The 24,685-nt window shown below is 44.6% G+C and overlaps 1 protein-coding gene across 1 annotated transcript in view; it reads right to left on the reverse strand.

Annotated features, from left to right (window-relative positions):
• Positions 1-23,406, reverse strand: part of LOC120981045 (malignant fibrous histiocytoma-amplified sequence 1 homolog) — a 70,340-nt gene extending 46,934 nt beyond the window's left edge. Inside the window, exon 1 of the mRNA XM_040410512.1 lies at positions 23,320-23,406. Coding sequence (XP_040266446.1) covers positions 23,320-23,359 — 40 coding nt within the window. The 5' untranslated portion in view covers positions 23,360-23,406. The remainder of the gene's footprint in view (positions 1-23,319) is intronic.
• Between the last annotated feature and the right edge of the window lie 1,279 nt (positions 23,407-24,685).

Consider the following 24,685-nt stretch of genomic DNA (forward strand, 5'->3'; position numbering starts at 1 on the left):
ATTGGCAAGCGAGACAGATTCTCGATTGGAGTGATTTTTGCATGGACAACTGTCTTAATGCATCATTCTCTATGGTGACCAGTAAAACTGTACCCTCGTTCATTTCAGAATTTTCTGATGTTTTCTCTGAGAGTGGTAATCAGGAGTTGCCTCCGCACCGGGAGTATGAGTGTCCCGTCAATCTTATTCCCGGAGCTAAATTGCCCAAATGTCGGTTGTATAATCTTTCGGAACCCGAAAGAAAGGCAAATCGAGAGTATATTACCGAGAGTTTGGCAAAGGGACATATTAGACCATCCAAGTCCCCAGTGGCTGCTGGGTTTTTCTTTGTAAAAAAAAAAGATGGTACCCTGAGACCATGCCTGGACTTCCGTGAGCTCAATCGTATTACCCTCCGTGATCCTTACCCCCTTCCTTTGATTCCTGATTTGTTTAGTCAGATTGTCGGTGCCAAGGTGTTCTCTAAGTTGGATCTGAGGGGGGCATATAATCTGGTAAGGATCAAGGAGGGGGATGAGTGGAAGACCGCATTTAATACCCCTGAGGGTCATTTTGAAAACCTGGTCATGCCCTTTGGGTTAACCAATGCTCCTGCGGTTTTTCAACACTTTGTCAATGACATCTTTCATCATCTGGTGGGGAGGTTTGTCGTTGTATACCTTGATGACATACTAATTCATTTGCCTAATATGGAGACTCATCAGGATCATGTGAGACAGGTGTTACAGATCCTAAGAGAGAATAAGTTGTATGCTAAGATGGAAAAGTGTGTATTTGCTGTTTTCATATGGATCCCGGTTTTTGGGGTTTACCAACTGCTACCGTAAATTTATCTTGAACTATTCATCGGTGGTTAAACCTTTAACAGACATCACTAGAAAGGTGTCACGAGGGTATCAAGAGCCACGTCTGACTCCGTTATACCCGGGGTCAGGAGGTCGCAGCGGGTGGCTGCGCGCTCTATATCTAAAGATCACGTTGTTTCTTAGGGATTGTTTTCTGTGTTTGCCTTGCTATCCTTTTTGTCTCAATCAGGGATCCGTAGCTTCTCCTCCTCAGCTGTTTCTTGTCTGCCACTCCCAACCTCCTTATATTCTCCCCTCACACTTCTCTAGTTGCCAGTTATAGAGCTTCCTGCCTGGACATCTATACTGACCCACTGGAGTTGTGAATCCTGGTTGTCGTTCCAGAGTGCTACCCTCCGGATCCCTGTTGGGGCTTCTTGTTGTCTCCTGTTGTCGCCCACCTGGGATTATATGTTGAGTTTGTATTGTCTGTCCTTCCCTTGGTGTTTTCCTTTAGAGCTAGTGGTGCGGACTAGTGTTCCCACCGCCCTGTTCACTATCTAGGGCTCAGCTTAGGGAAAGCCAGGGCTTTAGGCACGTGATCGGCGTACGGGTGAGGAACCCGTCTAGGGACGTCAGGGCAGCCAGGTGCCAGCCGCTAGGTGAGTCAGGGGTCACCACCTTCCCTCTCACTTGGGCAGGGCCTTCCTTGTTCCCTCCCTCTGTGTCACGTATGTGATAGTCACGCCGACCGTGATAAAAGGGTGTGGATATTTCAGTCTGGTCTGATGCGGCATTACAGGCCTTTTCTGCTGTGAAAGAATGTTTTGCTTCGACCCCTATTCTGATGCAACCGGACGTGAGCCATTTATTGTTGAGGTTGTTCGTGTCCGAGGTAGGGGTAGGAGCAATCTTGTCGCAAGGTCCTTCACCTAGTAAATGGCATCCATGTGCATTTTTCTCTAAAAAAACTCTCTACTGCTGAAAGGAATTATGATGTGGGGAATAGGGAATTGCTGGCCATTAAGTTGGCATTCGAGGAATGACGGCATTGGTTGGAAGGAGCAATTCACCCTATTAAGGTAATTACAGATCACAAACCTGGCCTACCTGGAGTCGGCTAAGCGACTGAACCCAAGGCAGGCCAGATGGTCATTGTTTTTCACCAGATTTAACTTCATCGTCACTTACCGCCCTGGGGTTAAGAACGTCAAGGCGGACGCTTTGTCGCGTAGCTTTCCAGGAAGGGGGGGGGGGTGCGTCTAATAACCCTAGTCCCATTTTATCTGAAGGGGTAGTCATATCCACTCTTTATCCTGATCTTGAGGCCAGGGTGTTGGAGGCACAGGAGGATGCTCCGGACTCTTGTCCTCCGGGGAAGTTGTTTGTTCCCTCCGAATTACGTCACAAGGTGTTTGAGGAACATCACTGTACGGTGCTTGCTGGGCACCCTGGGAGCAGATCGACTGTCGATCTCATCTCTCGCAGATTTTGGTGGCCGGGGTTGCGTAAGTGTGTTGAGGACTATGTGTCAGCCTGTGGTACCTGTGCACGTGCTAAGGTGACACATACTCGGCCTTCCAGATCTCTGCTTCCATTGCCCATCCTGTCCAGACCTTGGACCCATTTGTCCATGGATTTTATCACGGATTCACCGAATTCTTCAGGAAAAACTGTGATTCTGGTGGTTGTAGATCGTTTTAGTAAAATGGCACACTTTATTGAATTACCTAGTCTACCCAATGCTAAAACTCTTGCACAGGTGTTTGTCGACAACATCGTGAAACTACATGGCATTCCCTCTGATGTGGTGTCCGATAGAGGGACTCAGTTTGTTTCCAGATTCTGGAAAGCGTTCTGTACTCGTCTGGGTGTACAATTGTCCTTCTCTTCGGCTTTTCATCCTCAGTCGAACGGACAGACGGAGCGCACTAATCAGAATCTGGAGACTTACTTGAGATGTTTTGTTTCAGAGAATCAGGGAGAGTGGTCTTCATTTTTGTCGTTAGCTGAGTTTGCTATAAATAACCGTGTGACGGTATCATCTGTGTCACCGTCTAGTATTCCCTTCTTCCCATGTAATAGCACCGCCAAATAATCCTCAGAGCAATAAATCGCTATTATCGCTGGTATCGCCGGTATCGCCCTATAAGTCCATACATGAGCCAAAGCTGAATGCTGGAAAACGTTTACTGGAAGCACACAGGCACTCAAACATACAATTTATTTTATCCCCTGCTCCCATGCAAGGGAGATACCCACAATAAACATACATTAACCCATAACACAAAGGTTACCACCCACATAACATCCCCCCCTCTGCCTGTGATATAATTATGGTACACAATGGTTAACATAATTATCCCAGGCAGGACAATACACAATGTCCTCTGTCCTGGAGACGACCGAGGTGTAATTCCATTATCTCTCAGGACAAAGGGAAATCGCCAATTCACACGGGGAGACAATAGGACAGACATCACACTCAAATATGCAATGTCCCACCCGTTACAATACACATAGACATTTAACACATCCCAAAATGGCACGAATTAGACTAGGAATTCAAAAGTTAGTAAAAGTCTCTTTGGCCTGGCTGTACTCATGGCTTTTTTGTCCAAAACTGGTTCTACACAGTCTTTTGTCCTGGAGACAATTGAGAAGTGATCCACTTATCTCCCAAGGACAGAGGCAAGACTCCATTAGCCACATGGTAGCAAAAGACCGCAAAATACATGAACTTATATAACTATGCAACTATTGCATAAAACCGGTGCATTCAACATGGGACCGTAATCACATGGTAAGAAGCTGGCAACTAGTCCTCTCCAAGTACTCGTGGCAAACTCAAAAGAGGGGAGTTTGTCACAAACCGTAGACAGGAATCCACTGATAAGTCGCCGTTTTTTGGGGCATATGGGTTCCATCCACAGTTTGGTACATTTTCTGGTGCTCAAAATTCCGGCATTCCTGAGGAGGAACAATTTTCCTCTTCTTTGTCTTCTATTTGGCGGAAAATTCAAAATAACCTGAAAAAGATGGGCAACAGGTATAAGTGTGTGGCTGACAGGAGACGTATGAGTGGTCCGGACCTGAGAGTGGGTGATTCTGTGTGGTTGTCTACAGTCGTGGCCAAAAGTTATGAGAATTACATAAATATTGGAAATTGGAAAAGTTGCTGCTTAAGTTTTTATAATAGCAATTTGCATATACTCCAGAATGTTATGAAGAGTGATCAGATGAATTGCATAGTCCTTCTTTGCCATGAAAATTAACTTAATCCCAAAAAAAACTTTCCACTGCATTTCATTGCTGTCATTAAAGGACCTGCTGAGATCATTTCAGTAATTGTCTTGTTAACTCAGGGGAAAATGTTGACGAGCACAAGGCTGGAGATCATTATGTCAGGCTGATTGGGTTAAAATGGCAGACTTGACATGTTAAAAGGAGGATGATGCTTGAAATCATTGTTCTTCCATTGTTAACCATGGTGACCTGCAAAGAAACGCGTGCAGCCATCATTGCGTTGCATAAAAATGGCTTCACAGGCAAGGATATTGTGGCTACTAAGATTGCACCTCAATCAACAATTTATAGGATCATCAAGAACTTCAAGCAAAGAGGTTCAATTCTTGTTAAGAAGGCTTCAGGGCGTCCAAGAAAGTCCAGCAAGCGCCAGGATGTTCTCCTAAAGAGGATTCAGTTGCGGGATCGAAGTGCCACCAGTGCAGAGCTTGCTCAGGAATGGCAGCAGGCAGGTGTGAGCGCATCTGCACGCACAGTGAGGCGAAGACTTTTGGAAGATGGCCGGGTGTCAAGAAGGGCAGCAAAGAAGCCACTTCTCTCCAAAAAAAACATCAGGGACAGATTGATCTTCTGCAGAAAGTATGGTGAATGGACTGCTGGGGACTGGGGCAAAGTCATATTCTCCGATGGAGCCTCTTTCCGATTGTTTGGGGCATCTGGAAAAAGGCTTGTCCGGAGAAGAAAAGGTGAGCGCTACCATCAGTCCTGTGTCATGCCAACAGTAAAGCATCCTGAGACCATTCATGTGTGGGGTTGCTTCTCATCCAAGGGAGTGGGCTCACTCACAATTTTGCCCAAAAACACAGCCATGAATAAAGAATGGTAGCAAAACACCCTCCAACAGCAACTTCTTCCAACAATCCAACAACAGTTTGGTGAAGAACAATGCATTTTCCAGCACGATGGAGCACCGTGCCATAAGGAAAAAGTGATAACTAATAAGTGGCTCGGGGACCAAAACGTTGACATTTTGGGTCCATGGCCTGGAAACTCCCCAGATCTTAATCCCATTGAGAACTTGTGGTCAATCCTCAAGAGGCGGGTGGACAAACAAAAACACACTAATTCTCACAAACTCCAAGAAGTGATTATGAAAGAATGGGTTGCTATCAGTCAGGAATTGGTTGATTGAGAGCATGCCCAGTCGAATTGCAGAGGTCCTGAAAAAGAAGGGCCAACACTGCAAATACTGACTCTTTGCATAAATGTCATGTAATTGTCGATAAAAGCCTTTGAAACATATGAAGTGCGTGTAATTATATTTCACTACATCACAGAAACAACTGAAACAAAGATCTAAAAGCAGTTTAGCAGCAAACTTTGTGAAAACTAATATTTTTGTCATTCTCAAAACTTTTGGCCACAACTGTACAAGAAACATTAAACTTAAGGTACCTTCTTGGAAGTTGGGCCTAAGATTTATTGGTTCATATAAGATCACTGCCATTGTTAACCCTGTAGCCTTCCGTCTTGAACTTCCTCAGGCATTGAAAATCCATAACGTATTTCATAAATCGTTGCTAAATAAATGTGTCGAACCTGTTGAGCCGTCCTTTAGAATTTCAGATCAGCAGGATTGGGGACTCCCGAGTTCTCCGGAGATCCCTCCAGTATCTCGTTCATTGGAGAGGGTACGGACCAGAGGAGAGGATGTGGGTTCCAGCGACCGATGTTAATGCTAGTCGTCTGGTGAGAGCATTCCACAGAGCTCATCCTGATAAGGCCGGTCCTGGGTGCCCGGAGGTCACCCGTAGAAGGGGGGGTACTGGCACATCTGTGACAGGTCTCAGAAGGTCTGAAAGATTATCTACGCATTAGTGATCTGACAGCCTCTTTTGGTTTCACTTTGTCTGTGTGTTGCTGGTATGTCCACACCTCCTGTTCAGGTGTGGATCATGTGACCTTTACCTCGCCCTATTTAGTCAGACTTTCCCCATCACTCCTTGCTTGGAATAGCTTCATTTAGTCTTGGAAGAGCTGGAGTGTGGTTCGTATTGAAGTCCTGTTCATCCTTCATCCTCTAAAGTTAAGTGTTCCGCTTGTAGTGTTTTGTATTCCCCCCCCCTGGTTGTTTACTAGGCCTCAGTGAGATACTATTTCCTTCACCAGGGAAGGAACGGATGGTCTCCGCCCTGTCATTATCTTTAGGGCATCTGAGGGTCACCAGGGTTTTCTAGGTCCCCGTGTATGGGTATCTCTACCATCGAGAGGTGCCCATACGGATAGGAGTTAGGGCCAGGAGCAGGGTTTTATAGGTGGTGACCCTTTTGCTTCCCTAGCGGTGAGGCCGTGTCTTTCCCCTTCCTTCTTGATTGTCTTTTGGTGTTCTCCCCTACTACAACCGTGACAGGCTATGCTTAGTATTGCAGGTCAGCCGCATTCACTTAAATGGGACTAAGAGTGCTGGCCCCCAGGGAAAGACCTTTTAGATGTCATGCTCGCAATTGACCATGGCATCTAAGGGATTAAACATCTGTGATCGGCGTTATCGCCAATCACTGACTCTGCCTCCAAGTGACTACTGTATAAAACAGCAGGCACCTGGTGGATACTGCAACTTCTTAGCTCCTAAGCTGCATTCTCCATGTGATACCAATTCTGGAGCATCTATTCTTATGACTCTGTGATGTGCCATTCCTGTATTATTCCTGCTAGTAGTTTACAAATAAATTGCCAGCAGTCTGCAGTAAAGGTACTGCTTGGTGTTACTAGTAGCGGGTGTGTCTGACTCTGTCCAAACAGTGCTGCTCTTCTCACACTGTACGGGGACCCTCTCCACTATTATGTTGCTACTATCATATTTATAATGGGTGCGTATTATGTCTTTTACTGTAAATATGGTAACATGCGTCTCTGCACACATGTTGGCATCAGCCCTCTAAGCCGAAGGGAGGGGCTATTATTAAGACATGGTTCTCTAGAGGTTTTCTTCCCCCAAGGGCTGAAGGGTGACTCTTTGTGAGTCAGTAGTTTGCCATTTTCAGTGCCTCTTTAATAGCTATAAGCCTAATTTCCTCTTTATAGATTTACATGGGAGGCAGTGAAAGAATTTATGTCAGCATGTGTGTCATCGGTGAGTCTTATAGTCATGTGATATGAAAGCTTTGTCCACACCCAAAGAAATTTTTTGTGCATTTGCTTCCCAATCTTTGGTTTGGGTTATTTTGCTGGGAGTCGTGATCCATCACAAATAAACTTGAGTGAATTGAGCTTCGGATCATAGATCCCAAGTTGATTTGTTAAAAAACTTTGTTTGTAATGCTCTTTCTGTACAGCATTAAAATGTATGGCCTCCGTGTATCAAAACTTTGACTTGGCCAAAGTTGGGCGAGACTTCGGTGAATGACTTTTGTATTCCAATCTGCGTATTTAAAAACATTTTAAAATAGGAAACTGATCCTGAAGTATCTCCCAGATGCTTTCGGGACTGTGAGGAGGATGGTACAATGCTCCACATTTGGTGGACGTGTCTGATAGTTAGGAGGTTTTGGAACCAGATTAGCAACCTATTAACATCCGTATTGGGTTGTGTTTACCCTACATCTCTCCAATTATGCCTCCTAGGAGACAAACCCTCCTGGCTCACAATTCATACTCCTAGCAGCAAGAATCCATTTAGCTTTCAAATGGCGATCTCCCTCACTTAGTTATCAAGCAGTTTTAGATAGGATTAATAGGATCCTTCTATATGATCGGCTATTCGTATGGCCCAAAGAGAGAAGGCACATGGCTAGACCGTAGGCCCCTTGGTGTCTTTAAGTGTGGTTCCTGCAAAGCGTGTAACTTCATAAACCCATCTAAAACAATAACTTGCTCGGTAACTCAACGATCCTTTGCGATTCGTGACTTCGCCAATTGCAAAACCAAAGGCGTAGTATACATTTGCCAATGTAGCTGTCCTCTCGACTACATTGGTAAAACTAAGAGGGAATTACGGAGAAGAATTTGTGAACATCTGAACGATATTAAAAAATTAAAGGATACCCCGGTGGCTTATCATTTCAATAATTGCCACAGAGGAGATGTGAGCTCTGCTCGTTTCTCGGTGTTGGAGGTGGTCCCCTTTCCTGAGAGGAGGGGCGACTGGGACAGAAGGATTCTTCAAAAGGAGTCCTCCTGGATTTACCGTTTCCAATCCCAGTCCCCCCTCGGTCTCAATGAAAGACTCAATTTCGCATGCTTTATTTAATATCCTCCTTGTCTCGTGTTTAAATCCATGACGCTCCTCAGTAAGTTTATTTTCTCAGTATCACTGGTATGTGACCCTTGGTCTCTGTGCCGATCAGTGCGAAAAGCACCACATTTTATTTAAAAAAAAGGGGGGTATTCAAGACTGATTCCCCCATATCTGTAAATACTACCTGTTACCTCCTAAATTTTATCAATATTAATAAAGAGGCAGGTTGTCATCCATCATGATTGATATCCTATATATACTGTCTGCTCTGTGATTCTTGTCTGTCCCTTTTTGGAGGCTGTTACTGTGGGTTTCTTTAAATAACTGTGCCCCCAGGGTATATTTTTCCCGATCCGTTAGCACAGTTTTATTTCGGACATATTTACTCACAGCCGTCACTCTCAGTGTTAACATACTGGCCGTTCTTCCAATCTAAACCCCCTATGACCAATTCTGCATTGATAGCACGGCCTCTGCTGTCCTCCGGTGCCGGCATCGGGCCCTATGCGGCTCACGATGCGTTCCACGGCACCGGAAGTGACGCGGACCGGAAGTCCTATGCGTTCCATTATGCGTTCCAGGAGACCGGAAGTGCTTTTTCCGGCGTCCGGACGCATCGACCAGACCCTATAAATGGGTTCTATATTGACTGGCACCTTACCTGGGCCCAAAGCAGGCTACTGGGGGAGTTTTGGCCAGCACCAGCACTATGTAAGTTTTGCTATACTTCTTATATCTCCTGAGAGTTATCTACTGAGCTGTGACTGATTATATTATTTTATTTTATACTGAAGTGTCCCCTTTATACGTATTTCTTTCTAGGTATCACGTGTTGATGTAGTTATCTTGCCCTTGGTAATACTATATCTACGCTCCCTCCATTGACCATCTATAGCTAAGTATCGGTTTAATTATATTGTCATTTTTGTATCATTGGTCACATCTACATCTTTGCTGGACTTTGTCCAAATGTTTAACCACCTCCTGATGAGCCTGTTCGTATACAGGTGAAACGCGTTGAGGTCTGTGTTATAAGATGGGCATATTTTAAAACGTGCGTACTGTGTATTGGAGTGGAATGGTGATCCCCAGAGCATCTGGACCCCCTGCCACCCACTTGTTTGTATTTATTTTTGAATTCCGGAGAGGAAGGGTGGTGACCCTGGTCATCTGAACCACCGGTCCCCTCCGTTATATATACATTTATTTTTTGATACTGTCACCGTATTTCCATTATCTTTCCCTGGTCAGGGTTAATCTAGGGATTTGACAGTCCTAGGTTCGGGGACAGGGAACCTCCACCATCAGGGGGTTACCCTGGGCTGAGCAGTTTTTAGGGCTTTTAGGGTAAGCATCTTGTCTGCCCTGCCCTCCTCAGACCGTGTACTATTTTTCAATTTGATCCTCGATCCGCCTGAATTGATTGACAGTTTTTTCTGTGTCACTAGCATATGTGTTTACCAGGGGTCACTACTCCCCTGTCAAAGGAAATTTATATATAAATCCTTTTGAAATTGTAGTACACCTTTTTTGGTATGAACATACCTATACCCACACTATAACAAAATAAAGGTATTTTTAAAAGTCACTAATTCCGAATAGCAATTTATTCGTATGGATACTTTCATTACTTTTGAAAAGTTCTGGGAGCCATGGCTGTCCTCCTCCCACTCCACAGATCTCCGTTATTGCATTACTTTGTGATTGATATCAACCTAGCTGGATGTTTTCTTCGAATTCCTGGCAATTGAAACTGTACTGCATATTGGCTATGTAAATCGCTGATGCTGCATACCTTTCTTTAACTAATGTATATGCTATAATAGGAATGCCACCCAATAATGTTGTATCCTCAACTTATGTTCATGTTTACAACATATTCTATTATGAATTGACATGATTTTTCTTACATAAATCTTTTAAAAAAATACCCCATTGAAACATAAAATAGGAAACTGAAGTGGGCTTTGGTACTGGCTGGTACCTCGGTACCAAAGATGATTTTGGATTCCTATTTTTAAATGTTTTTAAATATGCAGATAGAAATACCAAAGTCTTGCGCAACTTCGGCTGAGACGAAGTTTTGCTACACGGAGCCCATATATTTTAATGCTGTACGGAAACGGTATTACAAACAAAGTTTTCTAACAAATCGACTTTGGATCTATGATCGGAAGCTAGATTCGCTCAAGCCTAATCACAGATATCAAAATGGTGTTGTGATGATAGAGGTATCCAGATATTAAAATTATTTTTAGGAGTAGGCAAGCACTTCATAGAGACCAGAGACTCCTATCATAAAACCTGAAAATAGCATGATGGCCATACACTAACCTTTCACAGACCAGAACCGTTAGAGGGGTCAGGAACAAGCTAGCATCCTTTCCAGCCGAGGTCACACATGAAACCCCTATCTTGCGATATACATCAAAGAAATACGTGGCCACATGCTTCCTCCTTCACACCAGCGTCTTTGCTGGATCCGTCATGGATCAGCAAAAACACTTCCATTCTGATAATACAACCGTCTGCATCCGTTATGAACGGATCCTGTTGTATTATCTTTAAAATAGCCAAGACGGATCCATCATGAACACCATTGAAAGTCAATGGGGGGCGGGTCCATTTTCTATTGTGTCCGAGAAAACGGATCCGTCCCCATTGACTTACATTGTGTGTCAGGATGGATCCATCTTGCTCCGCACCACATCACGGACAGAAAAACACTGCTTGCAGCGTTATTCTGTCTGCAATGGGGATGCAACCAAATGGAACGGAACGCATTCTGGTGCACTTTCTTTCGTTCAGTTCATTTTTGTCCCCATTGACAATAAATGGGGATAAAACGGAAGTGTTTTTCCCCGCTATTGAGATTAAATGACGGATCTCAATAGCGGAAAGGGAAAGCACAGATTTCGAAGTAGCCTCAGGCCATGTATATGCGTCTACGGTATCAAAATGAAATCGATCCCAGCTCAGTAACAGGGAGAAATTATACAACTCAAGCTATCCTGCTATTACCTCCTCCATCTTTGGTACGCCAGTGTGTGGGACATTAGGATGGAGTGGATGGAGGTAATATGAAGTTTCTAGGATAAATGCCCGAAAAGATATTTTAATACAAAGATTTTGAGGCAGACCTGATGGGCAGCAGAGGTCGTAAAAACTGTCATAAAAGGTCATTACCATACTCACTGGTCTCCTCTTATATCACAGGCCGGGGAGGGGGATGTAGGAGTTTGTGGGGAAAACCTACAGACCCTTTTTTAACACATGCAATATTTTTGCTTTCCCAGGCAACGTCATATAATGCATTAAGTTCTGTTTTCATCCATTTTATTTTCCAAACTGTTATTTCGCACTATATGTATATGTCTGTATATTTTATATGATAACCCCATTGTTTGTATGCACTGTCCTTTTTTTATATATTAAAACTTTACTTTAATAAGAGCCTTCTTGTGTTCTAACAATTCCATGACCTTAGAAGAAGCGTTACCTAGATTGCTTTATTAACCTGTGAATGCCATCAGTTGTAGAGTGTACCTAGGTGGTATTTAATGCAAGGTGTCTTGTCAGCCTGATATGATGAGCTAATATTGATTAAGTTGTTCAGGCTTTTACTATTGATGACCAATCCTGAGATAGGTCATCAATAGTAAAAGCCCGGACAACCCCTTTAAAGTTGGCAAAGAGTGCACCAGCCTCAGCATTACTGGAGTACACAGACAAGTCTTATCTCTGAGACGGACTGCAGTACCCCAGAGCAAGGGGGTATCTGCAAATTATTATTTTCTTTATGTTATGTAATCTAATATTGCGTCATGCTATGTATTGTACCCAGTATAACCATGTATGGATAGCACAATCAGGGGTTAACAGCCAAGGCTCAGTCCTTGTAGGAGATTAGGTGTGGACCGCAGTGAGGGACACTGTTAAGACACACACTCTTCACACCTGGACATTACATGGCCAGTCATATCTCTAAAACTCTGTATCTCTCAGTGGACATTACAGCCACCATTGCAAGACTAGCATTGCCCACTCTTATAACCAGACTGGGGTAACAGGCTGGCCTCCGCAAGCAGGAGAGCCGATCAATTGGGGATCATGCCGACAGGTCCGGCATAGTGACGTCAGGGTCACGTGACACCAGATGCGTTATGTGACGGTAGCTCAACCTATTTTAAACAGGCAACTGCTGCCCACAGTTGCCTGTGATTATTTTTTATTTTGAGAAGATCCACACTAGCCTTTCTATACCGCTCTGGACCTTTTGGATTTTGGACTTGGCTTTGGATTCAGACACTGAGCCTTTTCCTGACGATTTGGACCCTGATGTGACTTCCTGGTGTTGACCCCTGGCTTGGTATTGTTTCTGATTATTATTCTCAAAATTTTGTCCTGTCTGCCTCTTCTGGTATTGACTTTGATGTAGTTTGGTTACTGATTTGTGTCTTCTGATTCTGTGCATTGTTTGCCTGTTATCTGTTTCTGCTTTGACTTTACTCAGCTTTGGCCGATCTTTCAGTAGTTTATTATTTTATCCCCTTTGTACCTTCCCATATAGGCCCCAGCATTTAATTAATAAGGGACTGTCGACCAGTTGTGGGTCATCAACTAGGAACGAATTGTGCAAGTCTCCAAAGCATTTGACACTGTACCACAAAAAAGGTTAGTACATATGCAGTGGCCGGGTTGGAGGTGGCCCCAACGCTACGCTGGGACTCCCGGACACCATTGAGGTGTCACTATGTGTTGCTGCTCTCCGGAAGGGATGGTAAGGCGTGGTGCACCCAATGGGAAATAAGTCCAGAGAGTCAGGGTCTGCAGTAAACCAGGGTGCTTTTTTACTGGAGGAATTCAGGTACAAAACAATACAGCCGAGGCACTGGGCTGGCTTCTCCAGTCTACTCCTTGGCAAAGGAAGGGTTTGATGCTGAGGAAAGGCCTGAGCTAGCTGTCCATCTTTCACTTCAGAAGGCTGGTACCCTGGTCCAAGGCTGGTGATCCAGGGTCTGTGGCAGCGTATCCCAGTCTCAGCGTCTTCTTTTGGTCACTCTGGCAGAGTATCCTCCCTGGAAGAATAAGGGTTTGATGCTGAGGAAAGGCCTGAGCTAGCTGTCCCTCTCTCTCTCAGAAGGCTGGCATCCTGGTCAAGGGCCCACGGTCTGTAGGTCAGTCGTCCGGGTGGCTCCTTGGTCACAGGGCTAATGACCCATGGTCTGTGGCTCAGTGTCCCCCATCTCAGAGTCTTCTTCTGATCACTCATGCAGGCTGGCATGAGTCTCCCCTCCAAGCACTGGTCCCTAACTGCAGCAGCCTAGGGGCTCGGACTGGTCTCCTTATAAACAGTTTTTGTTAGACTAGAGCCTTCTAGTGGAGGTGGAGTGGAGAAACTCAGCACAGATACATTGTTTCAGCTCCCGTCTGGTATAGACTTACATTAGAGCTTCAATGATACTCAATGGCAATGACTAGAGATGAGCGAATCGAAGCTGACGAAGTGGAATTCGATACGAATTTCAGGAAAAAACGCTTTATCACACAACATTCCCATAAAAGATGGATATATCCGACGTTAGGGCTGCCACACTTTCGACAGAAAATTTCACGACCTCTGTCATTAGCAAACTTAGCCTGCATTTGTGGTGTATAATACAACCTATGCAAAATTTTTAACTGGATCAATCTATAACTGGTTGCAGAAATTACCTTTTTCGTATTTTTAAAAATCTGTGGCCAGGGGAGAGGGGAGATTCCCAACTCCCGTTCCCATTTAGGCATACTTTTAAAGGAAGTCACCGTGGACAGTGAAACTCGCAATTTCACATAAATCTGTGCCATTTTTATCTTTTTCCCTAAGTGAGAAAAACAATAATCAAAAAGTAAGTGTTGTTGGGTGATCATATATGTTTTATTAAGTGTAGCTTCGTATGCATGTTTTAAGCGTGCATACATAAACTGGTCTAAAAACTAAATATTTCTGAAATTGAAGTCCCCTAATACCTTAAAACGGTCTGCAACAAACAAATGTGCCACTCTAGTGATACCCCTACGACTCCAATAAGTGTAATCAGTTATTTTCAAAAATTCTGGTAAGTTCTGATTCTCCCACAACGGGGTAAAATTAAGCAGATGTGACACCTGCAGAGTCGTTTTCAATGTATCCCAGACACTCTTGGAGAGCTCTCGGGATCAAACAACTAGTGTCCAAACCTCTAAACTGTGCTGTTTCTAAGTGCGAAAAAATATTATCAAGTGACCTACCAGTTACCCTAGTTAAATATTGCCCAAGTGCATTCTCTCTAAAGTTACAGCATCTTTGTAGCTGCACAGAAAATAAATACCCTTGAAAGAAAGGAAGTGCCAATCCCCCCTCTGACTCGGCCAGCCACAAGTACCTCTGCTTTATACAAACCCTCTTCCTCCTCCAAATTAGGTCGTTTATTAAAGCTTCTAGTCTATAAAAGAAGGCATCCTCTATCCAGATGGGTGAGGCACAGATCGGATACAAAACCAGAGGTAATATGATCATTTTAACTAATGCCAGTTGATCGGATTGCGATATTATCAATTTTTGCCAGGCTCTGATTTTCCCCTTTACTTTATCTATTACCGGGGAAAGATTTAAGTCGTAAAATCTACTTATAGGGACACCTATCTTTATCCCCAGATAGTCCAGAGAGTCATCCAAAGACAGCATCCGGACCCGGGAACCCCCTTTGGGGGCATTTCGATTTAGAGGGAGGAGTGAGGACTTAGCCCAATTGATTAAATAACAAGAAAGTAGACTAAACTCCTCTATCACCTGCATAAAATGAGGGACGGCTTTCCAGCCCTGATCCAGAAAGAGGATAACATCGTCTGCATAAAGCCTAATTTTATCACTCTCTCCCGCTACCCCGAAGCCCCGAATCTGATCATTCAAACGGATGCTACAAGCCAACGGCTCCGTAATAGCGCAAATAAGAGGGGAGAGAGCGGGCAACCCTGTCTCGTACCGCGTTGAAGCTCAATTATAGAGAAGTGAACCCCATCAATGTTAACTCGGGCTATTGGTTGGGTGTATAGCAGTTTAGCCATTGCGATAAAAGTGGTCCCTAATCGGAAATGTGCCATAGTTCGCCACAGGAAGGACCACTCCACCTTGTCGAACGCTTTAGCAGCATCCAATGACAAGATGGAGTGGTCCGGACCCCCCCCCCCCCCCCTACCGACAGGTTCAGATACACCCTGTAAAGATTCGCCTGAATCTGTCTCCCGGGAATAAATCCTGTTTGATTAGAATGAACCAATTACCGTTCTCATTTAATACGGTTTGCTAAGGATTTTGCAAAAATCTTATAGTCTGTATTGAGGAGTGATATGGGCCTATAAGACACAACCTCACTACCGTCCTTATCTTTTTTAAGAATTAAAATGATAATTGCCTCCCTGAAGGATGGAGGGAGGGATCCGTAGCTATATGATTAATTTAGAACCTGCAGCAGAATAGGGAGAAGTGCCTTAGCGTGGTACCTATAGCGTTCAAATGGCAAACCATCTGCCCCAGGAGAGGAGTTATATTTAACCGAGCGAAGAGCATCCTATAACTCTGCCTGTCGTATAGGATGATCGAGCATTCTGGTTTCCTGAGGCGAGAGGAAGGGCATTTCTAATTGATCCAGATAATCGTCAATTTTTGAGGGACTACATGCCGTTTCAGATCTATATATACCAGAGTAATACTCGGCGAATTCCTGTCTGATCAAGTCTGAATCCTTAACTATCTGACCCCGAGTGTTTCTAATATGCCTAATTTTAGTCCTACCCCTTTGACTTGCGACCAGTGTGGCTAACAGTTTCCCCGTTTTCCCCTCCTCACTAAAACGTCTCTGTCCTTGAAAGAAGAGTTTATGTTGGGCCTTATTTACCATAAAAGTCTTATATTGTTGGTTGGCTTCCTTCAATTCTATACGTAGTGAATCCATACCGTATTTCGTCAAAGCCCCCTGCAACTTCCTAACTGTCTCCCTCAATGCGTTTTCCTGCTTATGAAACTCCGCTTGTTGTCTTTTTATTTTAACGCAATAAAGGCCTCTGATATAGGCCTTCAAAGCGTCCCATACAAAATGAATATGGGTGGAGCCCTCGTTTCGATGCCAAAATTCGAGAATCTCCGCATTGATTAAATCCCTCTCACCAATGACTCCCAACCAATAGGGGTTCAATCTGAAGGTTCTATTGGGGCCCATGTTCATCCCCACTTCCCTGAGCAGAAGCAATACCGGGGAATGGTCAGAAATTCCATGCAATTCATATTTCATCTTCACCACTTGATCAGACATAGCCCCGTTTGCAAATGCTAAGTCAATTCTTGACATTCAACTATACGTCCGGCTAAAGCATAAATAAACTCTTTTTTCTCCATACAAATGGCGCCAAACATCAACCAATGCCAGTTCCTGGGTAATGCTACACAGGAGAGACCGAGAGTGCCTCTGCTCAGGGGAGAAAGATAACCTGTCCAGTCTCGGATCCAATACCGAATTAAAGTCCCCTACCAGCAGCAACGGGCACGAGGGTTTACTACAAATAAACATAGACAGCAAAGATAGAGCAGTGGAGGCGAAAGGGGGGGACATAGACAAAGGCTAAGATAGTCTCCTGTCCACTCCACTGGCCATAGAGGAAAACAAATCGGCCCTCCCTATCCACCTTAACATCCAGCGGCTGAAAATCAACCCCATGATGAATATACACACTCACACCCCTCGAGTATGATGAGAGGTATGAGTGGTATTCAAATTTTGCCCAACGCCTCTTTAATTGGGGGAGCTTATCAGCCGTTGCATGCGTCTCCAATAAGGCCACAATTGCCAGGAGGTGCCGAGCCATAAGATCAAACACCACTGTCCATTTAACTCTATCCCCCAACCCTCGCACATTCCAGCACAAAACCCTACGCGTCATTCTAAACTATCCGAAACCAAAACGCACCGCAGGCAGGCAAGAGGGGGAAGCGGGGCCCCCGAGGCCCAGCGACAGCAGCCAACCCCCCCATCCCCTCCCAATCACTAATAGCCACCCCCCACCCATACCATTACCCAACCCACCATTTGACTCACAGAGAATATAATCCCCGTCAGCCTCTTTCACTTCGCCAACCCCACTCCCGATCAAACCCCACTCCTCCCTCCACACCACCATATAACCAGCATATAGAAATGTAAACATACTCAAAAGATGAAAAATCCCTACGGAGGCTACAGACCGGCCAAATCAAGCCATCGTGCAGCCTCCGTAGGTGTGGGAAAAAATTGCACAGAGTCATTATAGACCACCCTGAGTTTAGCCGGATACAGCATTGCGTACTTTATATGTGCGGAGATTAATCTTTTTTTAACGTCAAAGAAAGACCGCCTTTTATTTTGTGTATCACTGCAAAAATCAGGGTATATTTGAATATCATTCCCATCAAAACCAACTTTATGGAGTTCTCTTTTACGTCTGAGTACCCAATCCCGATCCTTGGAACAAACCAGTCTAGCTATTAAGGCATGAGGGGGTGCGCCTGAGGGAAGGGGCTGCGCCCCGCCCCCGTACCTCCGCTCCCAGCTCCGCCGCACCTCTCTGAGCGTCTGGGTAATGCTGTATGCTGGATGCCTGGATGCCGGACGTAGGATGAAGATGAGGAGGCCGCTGCACAGTGCTCCATCCCCCTAGACAGGTGCTTGACTGCCTCAATCGTTTTGGCTGTCTGATGCAGCCGGTTGGGTGCCCAGATGACCTCCTGCTGTTGGCTATATGTTTGTTATATGCAACTCTGCCCCCCGTATGGTAGTTGATGACTGGGGGCAGTTCGTCTGCTGTCTCTTCTCATCTCCTTGCCTTATAAACTCTCTACTACAATAAGCACTAAGCTGCTTCAGGAGGTGGTAACTCCGCTGGACTCTGAGGCACCTGACTTGAGGCTGTGGAGGCCCGGCTACAGGTGTGAGCATATAGCTGGATCTGGTGGTGCCTCACCGTGCTCTTTGGTGGCGTTACCCGGCAGTAACTTTCCTTTATTTGAGCAGACATATTACTCCCGGTATTGGTTTAGCTGTACAACTAACACACTAACATACTAATTTGTCCTCCGCATCACCCCAGACGGGGAAGAAGACTGGATCCCTGTGAGAGAGGGAGAAACCTGCATGCACTTTCTCTCCTGCTTGTGTTACTCTGAACAGCATTGAACTTTATTGAATATATTGTCTGAATTTTTCAGGCCCGTTTGACAGTCTTTATACTGTCACTGCGTTGAAAACCGGAGAAAAGGGCTGAAGATTGGTGAGAGCTGCAGAGGTTCTCCCCTGTTGTGATGTTGGATGTATGACCTCTACTTTTTCAGCTATCTAATCTTGAACATACTACATTCACTAACAAAGATTAACTTGGACCGACTGCTCTGTCTATATCCCTGCTATAATAATATTTAACCCCTAACCCAGTCCATCTCTCATTATCTCTGTAATATGTGTTTTTTTATTATGCCTAGAAATTATGTTTAGAGCTATGTGTTGTTCGATTCGATTTGTATGAGCTGAACTCCCCCCCTTTTTTTCAGGCTTTGTGGCGCGTTCTTCATTGGTGTAGTTTAGGTATAATGGCCCCTAAGTTTCAGAAATCGGGGGGGGGGGGGGGGGGTAAGCCCCTTGAGAGGAGGCCCTGGGAGTAGCCCTCAGGCACGCTTAGATACATTTTTGAGGTCCCCAACCCCCAAAACTAGGGGTGGATCCCAAAAGGCCGCTGCCCACCTTGAAGCGGCAGGAAATAAACCTGCCTCTGCCTACGGAAACTGGGGAGGCTGATAGGGAAGGTCTGCTGAGTGTTAACAAAAAGTTAGCTGAAATTTTGGGGGCAGTGAATATGACTAATAGCACCGTATTCCAATTAACAACTACAATGGCAGCATTACAGGGGGATATTACCATAATTAGGGATGAAATCACAAAATTAAGAGCAAAAGTGAAAGATTTGGAGTTGGAGACGGGGGCTGTGAAAAAGGAGTTGGGTTTAACAAAAAAACGTCTTGAGGATGTGGAGCAGGAATCTCTTGGGTTGAAAAATAAATTGATAGATTTGGAGGATAGATCTCGGAGGAACAATATAAGATTGCTAGGGTTTCCTGAGGGGGTGGAACAAGAGAACCCAGCGGACTTTGTGCAAAAGTGGCTGGTGCAAACATTGGGAGCGGATTATGATCTCTCTACGTTTTGTGTGGAGCGAGCTCATAGAGGCTGTCTGCTTTTTGGTGGTTAACAACTCTGGGTATTTCCCTCCAAAACATGGTCTTCTTTAAACCCTATGGCAGCTGTGGAAAGTGACCAGCTTTTCAATCAAAGCCCTAACAGTCTCTCAGTATTTATTAACCCTTTCCACAGAGCCATGTGAATACAGTGATAATGAACAGGATATATATCACAACATATAAAATGCAGGTACACAGTATTAAACAGTATAAGTTAACCCTTTCAAGAGAAAAAGTAAGAAGTACTCCCTGCTCTAGGGGACTACATATTAAATGAGAAGGCTTGGACTGGGGGAAAATGTGTGTATGTGGGTAAGTAACTGGCTCAGTGATAGAAAACAGAGGGTGGTTATTAACAGTACACACATTTAGATTGGGTCACTGTCACTAGCGGAGTACCTCAGGGGTCAGTATTGGGCCCTATCCTATTCAAAATATTTATTAATGATCTTGTAGAAGACTTGCACGGTAAAATATAAATTTTTGCAGATGACACTAAAGTGTAAATTAATAAAACACAGTAGATGACAGTATACTGCTACAGATGGATCTGGATAGATTAGAGCCTTGGGCAGAGAAGTGGCAGATGAGGTTTAACACTGACAAATGTAAGGTTATGCACATGGGAAGGAATAATGCAAGTCACCCGTACATACTAAATGGTAAAACACTGGGTAACACTGACATGGAAAAGGACCTAGGAATTTTAGTGAACAGCAAACTAAGCTGTAGAAACCAGTGTCAGGCAGCTGCTGCCAAGGCCAATAAGATAATGGGTTGCATCAAAAGTGGCATAGATGCCCGTGATAAGAACATAGTCCTGCCACTTTACAAATCACTAGTCAGACCACACATGGAGGACTGTGTACAGTTCTGGGCTCCTGTGAACAAGGCAGACATAGCAGAGCTGCAGAGGGTTCAGAGGAGGGCAACTAAAGTAATAACTGGAATTGGTGGACTACAGTGCCCTGAAAGATTATCAAAATTAGGGTTATTCACTTTAGAAAAAGACGACTGAAGGGAGATCTAATAACTATGTATAAATATATCAGGGGTCAGTACAGAGACCTCTCCCATCATCTATTTATCCCCAGGACTGTGACTGTGACGAGGGGACATCCTCTGCGTCTGGAGGAAAGAAGGTTTGTACACAAACATAGAAGAGGATTCTTTACGGGAAGAGCAGTGAGACTATGGAACTCTCTGCCTGAAGAGCTGGTGATGGTGAGCTCACTAAAAGAGTTGGCCTGGATGTATTTCTGGAGTGTAATACTATTACTGGTTATAGTTACTAGAGAGGGGTCATTGATCCAGGGAATTATTCTGATTGCCTGATTGGAGTCGGGAAGGAATTTTTTTCCCCTAAAGTGGAGAAAATTGGCTTCTACCTTACTTATTTGCCTTCCTCTGGATGAACTTGCAAAATAACAGGCTGAACTGGATGGACAGATATCTTTTTTCAGCCTTATAAACTATGTTACTATGTTAAATAGCTACGGACAGTGGTTGGGCTAGATCAGCATCTCACTTGTCCCCGCTGTGACACCCACCATTATTTCTGCACGAAAAGACTTGAGACAGAGAGAAGAGGGCATAACTCCCAAGCCTTGCCTAAATCCAGACATCTTTTTCTGGGAAGAAATGGGCTGTGTACAGTTGTAACTGTGTTTTGCTGTTGTTGTTGGATATAATACAACTCCTGTTTTGCATTTCAGTAAAGAGAGACATTTATTCTGCTACATCTGGCCTGGTCACTGACTCCTGCACTATACGCAGGCCATTGCACTCTACACACAATGCCTTGCACCCATACAAACACTTAATATCTCTGGCACCCCAAATATCATCAGGCAGGAGCACCAACTTCAGGGTTTGCCCTGGGGGAAGAAAGGGTGTGCCCTCCTCTCACTGCAAGACCCTAGGGAGCAACAGTGTGAGGAAGGCCACTGTGATTGTGCTCCTCCTGGGCTTTCTGCAGGACAAGCCCCTTAAATGGTGCCCTGATGTATGAGGACAATACTGTTCTGAAATTGTCCTATGACTGCTTTACTGCAGAAACTGTTGAGGCATTATATTATCCTGATTGCTGTTTAAAACACACAAAGACTGTCTATAGGCATATAAAGCTGTTTCAGTTGTCAGAGATTTATTTGCTGCATTCTCTTCAGTAAAGAAAGAGTTATTAAGTCTGTTGTGAGATGTACACTCACCTAAAGAATTATTAGGAACACCATACTAATACGGTGTTGGACCCTCTTTTGCCTTCAGAACTGCCTTAATTCTACGTGGCATTGATTCAACAAGGTGCTGATAGCATTCTTTAGAAATGTAGGCCCATATTGATAGGATAGCATCTTGCAGTTGATGGAGATTTGAGGGATGCACATCCAGGGCATGAAGCTCCCGTTCCACCACATCCCAAAGATGCTCTATTGGGTTGAGATCTGGTGACTGTGGGGGCCATTTTAGTACAGTAAACTCATTGTCATGTTCAAGAAACCAATTTTAAATTATTCGAGCTTTGTGACATGGTGCATTATCCTGCTGGAAGCAGCCATCAGAGGATGGATACATGTTCTCATTCTGTTTACGCCAAATTCGGACTCTACCATTTGAATGTCTCAACAGAAATCGAGACTCATCAGACCAGGCAACATTTTTCCAGTCTTCAACAGTCCAATTTTGGTGAGCTCGTGCAAATTGTAGCCTCTTTTTCCTATTTGTAGTGGAGATGAGTGGTACCCGGTGGGGTCTTCTGCTGTTGTAGCCCATCCGCCTCAAGGTTGTGCGTGTTGTGGCTTCACAAATGCTTTGCTGCATACCTCGGTTGTAACGAGTGGTTATTTCAGTCAACGTTGCTCTTCTATCAGCTTGAATCAGTCGGCCCATTCTCCTCTGACCTCTAGCATCCACAAGGCATTTTTGCCCACAGGACTGCCGCATACTGGATGTTTTTCCCTTTTCACACCATTCTTTGTAAACTCTAGAAATGGTTGTGCGTGAAAATCCCAGTAACTGAGCAGATTGTGAAATACTCAGACCGGCCCGTCTGGCACCAACAACCATGCCACGCTCAAAATTGCTTAAATCACCTTTCTTTCCCATTCTGACATTCAGTTTGGAGTTTAGTAGATTGTCTTGACCAGGACCACACCCCTAAATCCATTGAAGCAACTGCCATGTGATTGGTTGACTAGATAATTGCATTAATGAGAAATAGAACAGGTGTTCCTAATAATTCTTTAGGTGAGATGTATGTAACCTGCAGTAGGGGAGGGTGTATATGTTCTGTTCCTGGGTTATACTTATCATCCTGGATTCCTCCGAAAAATAAAAAGAGGAGGAAGAATCCGCAGCAGGTGGAAACACTCGAGTGGCACTTGATTGTGTACAACTCTCATTCACCCCTGGTGCATGTTTGAACTACTGGTTTCCCCCACAGATTACTGTTGATCTGTAGGGCTCCCAACAGCAGGACAATCCATGATCAGCTTATCCTCAATGGACTCTTCTGATATATATAAAATTAAAAAAAAGAATTGTGCAAAGCAGACAACCCCTTCCATGAATGAATTCTTGAGCTTTAAATTTCCGTAAAGCACATTTTAGAAGGAAGTTACTTCAAAGCGAAGCCCTCATAGATAGCTGCCCCTAGTACGCAAATGAAATTCCCTTTAAACTTTTATAAATCAGTTATCACAATAGGCTTTACTAATTCAGATGATCTATCAGCACCACCAGCTAACTAGTACGTAGATTACTGAATTACTTACTTTTTGCTTCCATGGATTCATCTTTTAGGCGAGGCTCCATTTCTTACACATGAAGTTTCAGTTCCTTACAGATTCACTGCTTTTAACAGCTAACGACTTCTGTCATCATGCCAGCAAATGCTTAAGCAAGACTATGAAATCCAGCTCTCACGGAGTTACAGTATAATATATCCTATTACTTTAGGACTGAGAAAATCTGTAACATGTATTTTAAATGTATTTTACTTTCATGTATTAGATATAAGCCAGTGGAAGATAACTTATGTATTTAATGTTGTAGTCATTTTTTTAAGTCCAAGAGTGATGACTTCTTTATTTCTCACTCGTATCATTGGGCGACACAGGACAGTGGGTATAGCTTCTGCCACTAGGAGGTGACTTTAAGCTAAAAAAAAATATAAAAAAGTGTCATAGGCCGCAGACCTCCCTGCTATGCAGGGCACCTTTTTCTATCATTTTTTCATTTTTATTTATTGTTTTTTCTTTCTCTATAGGTGGAAAACAGGGTCACCTCGTCTCCCTGTTCACCCAGGGAGGATGAACGAGTCAATCCCCCTCACCGCTCTAACCTCCCCCAAGAAGACAAATTGGGACAGGGCAGTCCAGCTCCCCTGTCACCCACCAGCCATGGGGGTCACCTGTATCTCAGCAGTCCCTCACTCCACTCCAGCTTGCTACCACTTTGGTGCCAGCAGCTGAAGAGGTAACCCTGCTGTTACACTGAGAGAGTGCGAAGTGAACAAGATGAAGAGAGGGTGAGTAACTTGGGCCTGGATAAGTAGACACCTCTATTCCCTCTTCCTTTACACTGGTTCCTCACTGGCTTACTCCTGTACCTCAGCCCTCTATTGATTACCCTGCTACCCCCCCCCCCCCCCCTTCCCCTGTCCTCAGGGCCAGCTGCTGCTCTGTCGTGCCGACGCTTCCTGGCCAGACCAGAAGTTCATTCCAGTTGGCCCCGCTAGTAACTCCAGTCCCCCGCTTCTACGGTCTTCTCTCGATCGGGTCATTCTAATCCTTCCAGTGCTATCCTGAACTTCCAGTTGGCCCCGCCAAACAAATCAAACCCCCTGCCTTTTGCGTGCTCTTCCATTTGGGGCCCGCCACTTGGGCCTGTGTCTCCTGGCAGACTGGAAGTTACTTATGGTTGGCTTGCCTGCAACTCAAGCCCCCGGCTTTTGCGACCTACTAGGCCAAAGCCTTCAGGCCGTTACCTGCAGGTAGGATCTTCTTTTTCTGCCACCACTATATGTTCCTCTGTGGGGTGGAGCTTCAGATTCCCAGGCTTCAGCAAGGGGTTGTTTCCTTCTTTCTCCTCTTGCTACATCCAAAGCACAAAGCCTCACCATTTTCTCTCCAGGGACAT

Source organism: Bufo bufo, chromosome 10 (assembly GCF_905171765.1).
Source record: "Bufo bufo chromosome 10, aBufBuf1.1, whole genome shotgun sequence".
NCBI lineage: Eukaryota > Metazoa > Chordata > Amphibia > Anura > Bufonidae > Bufo > Bufo bufo.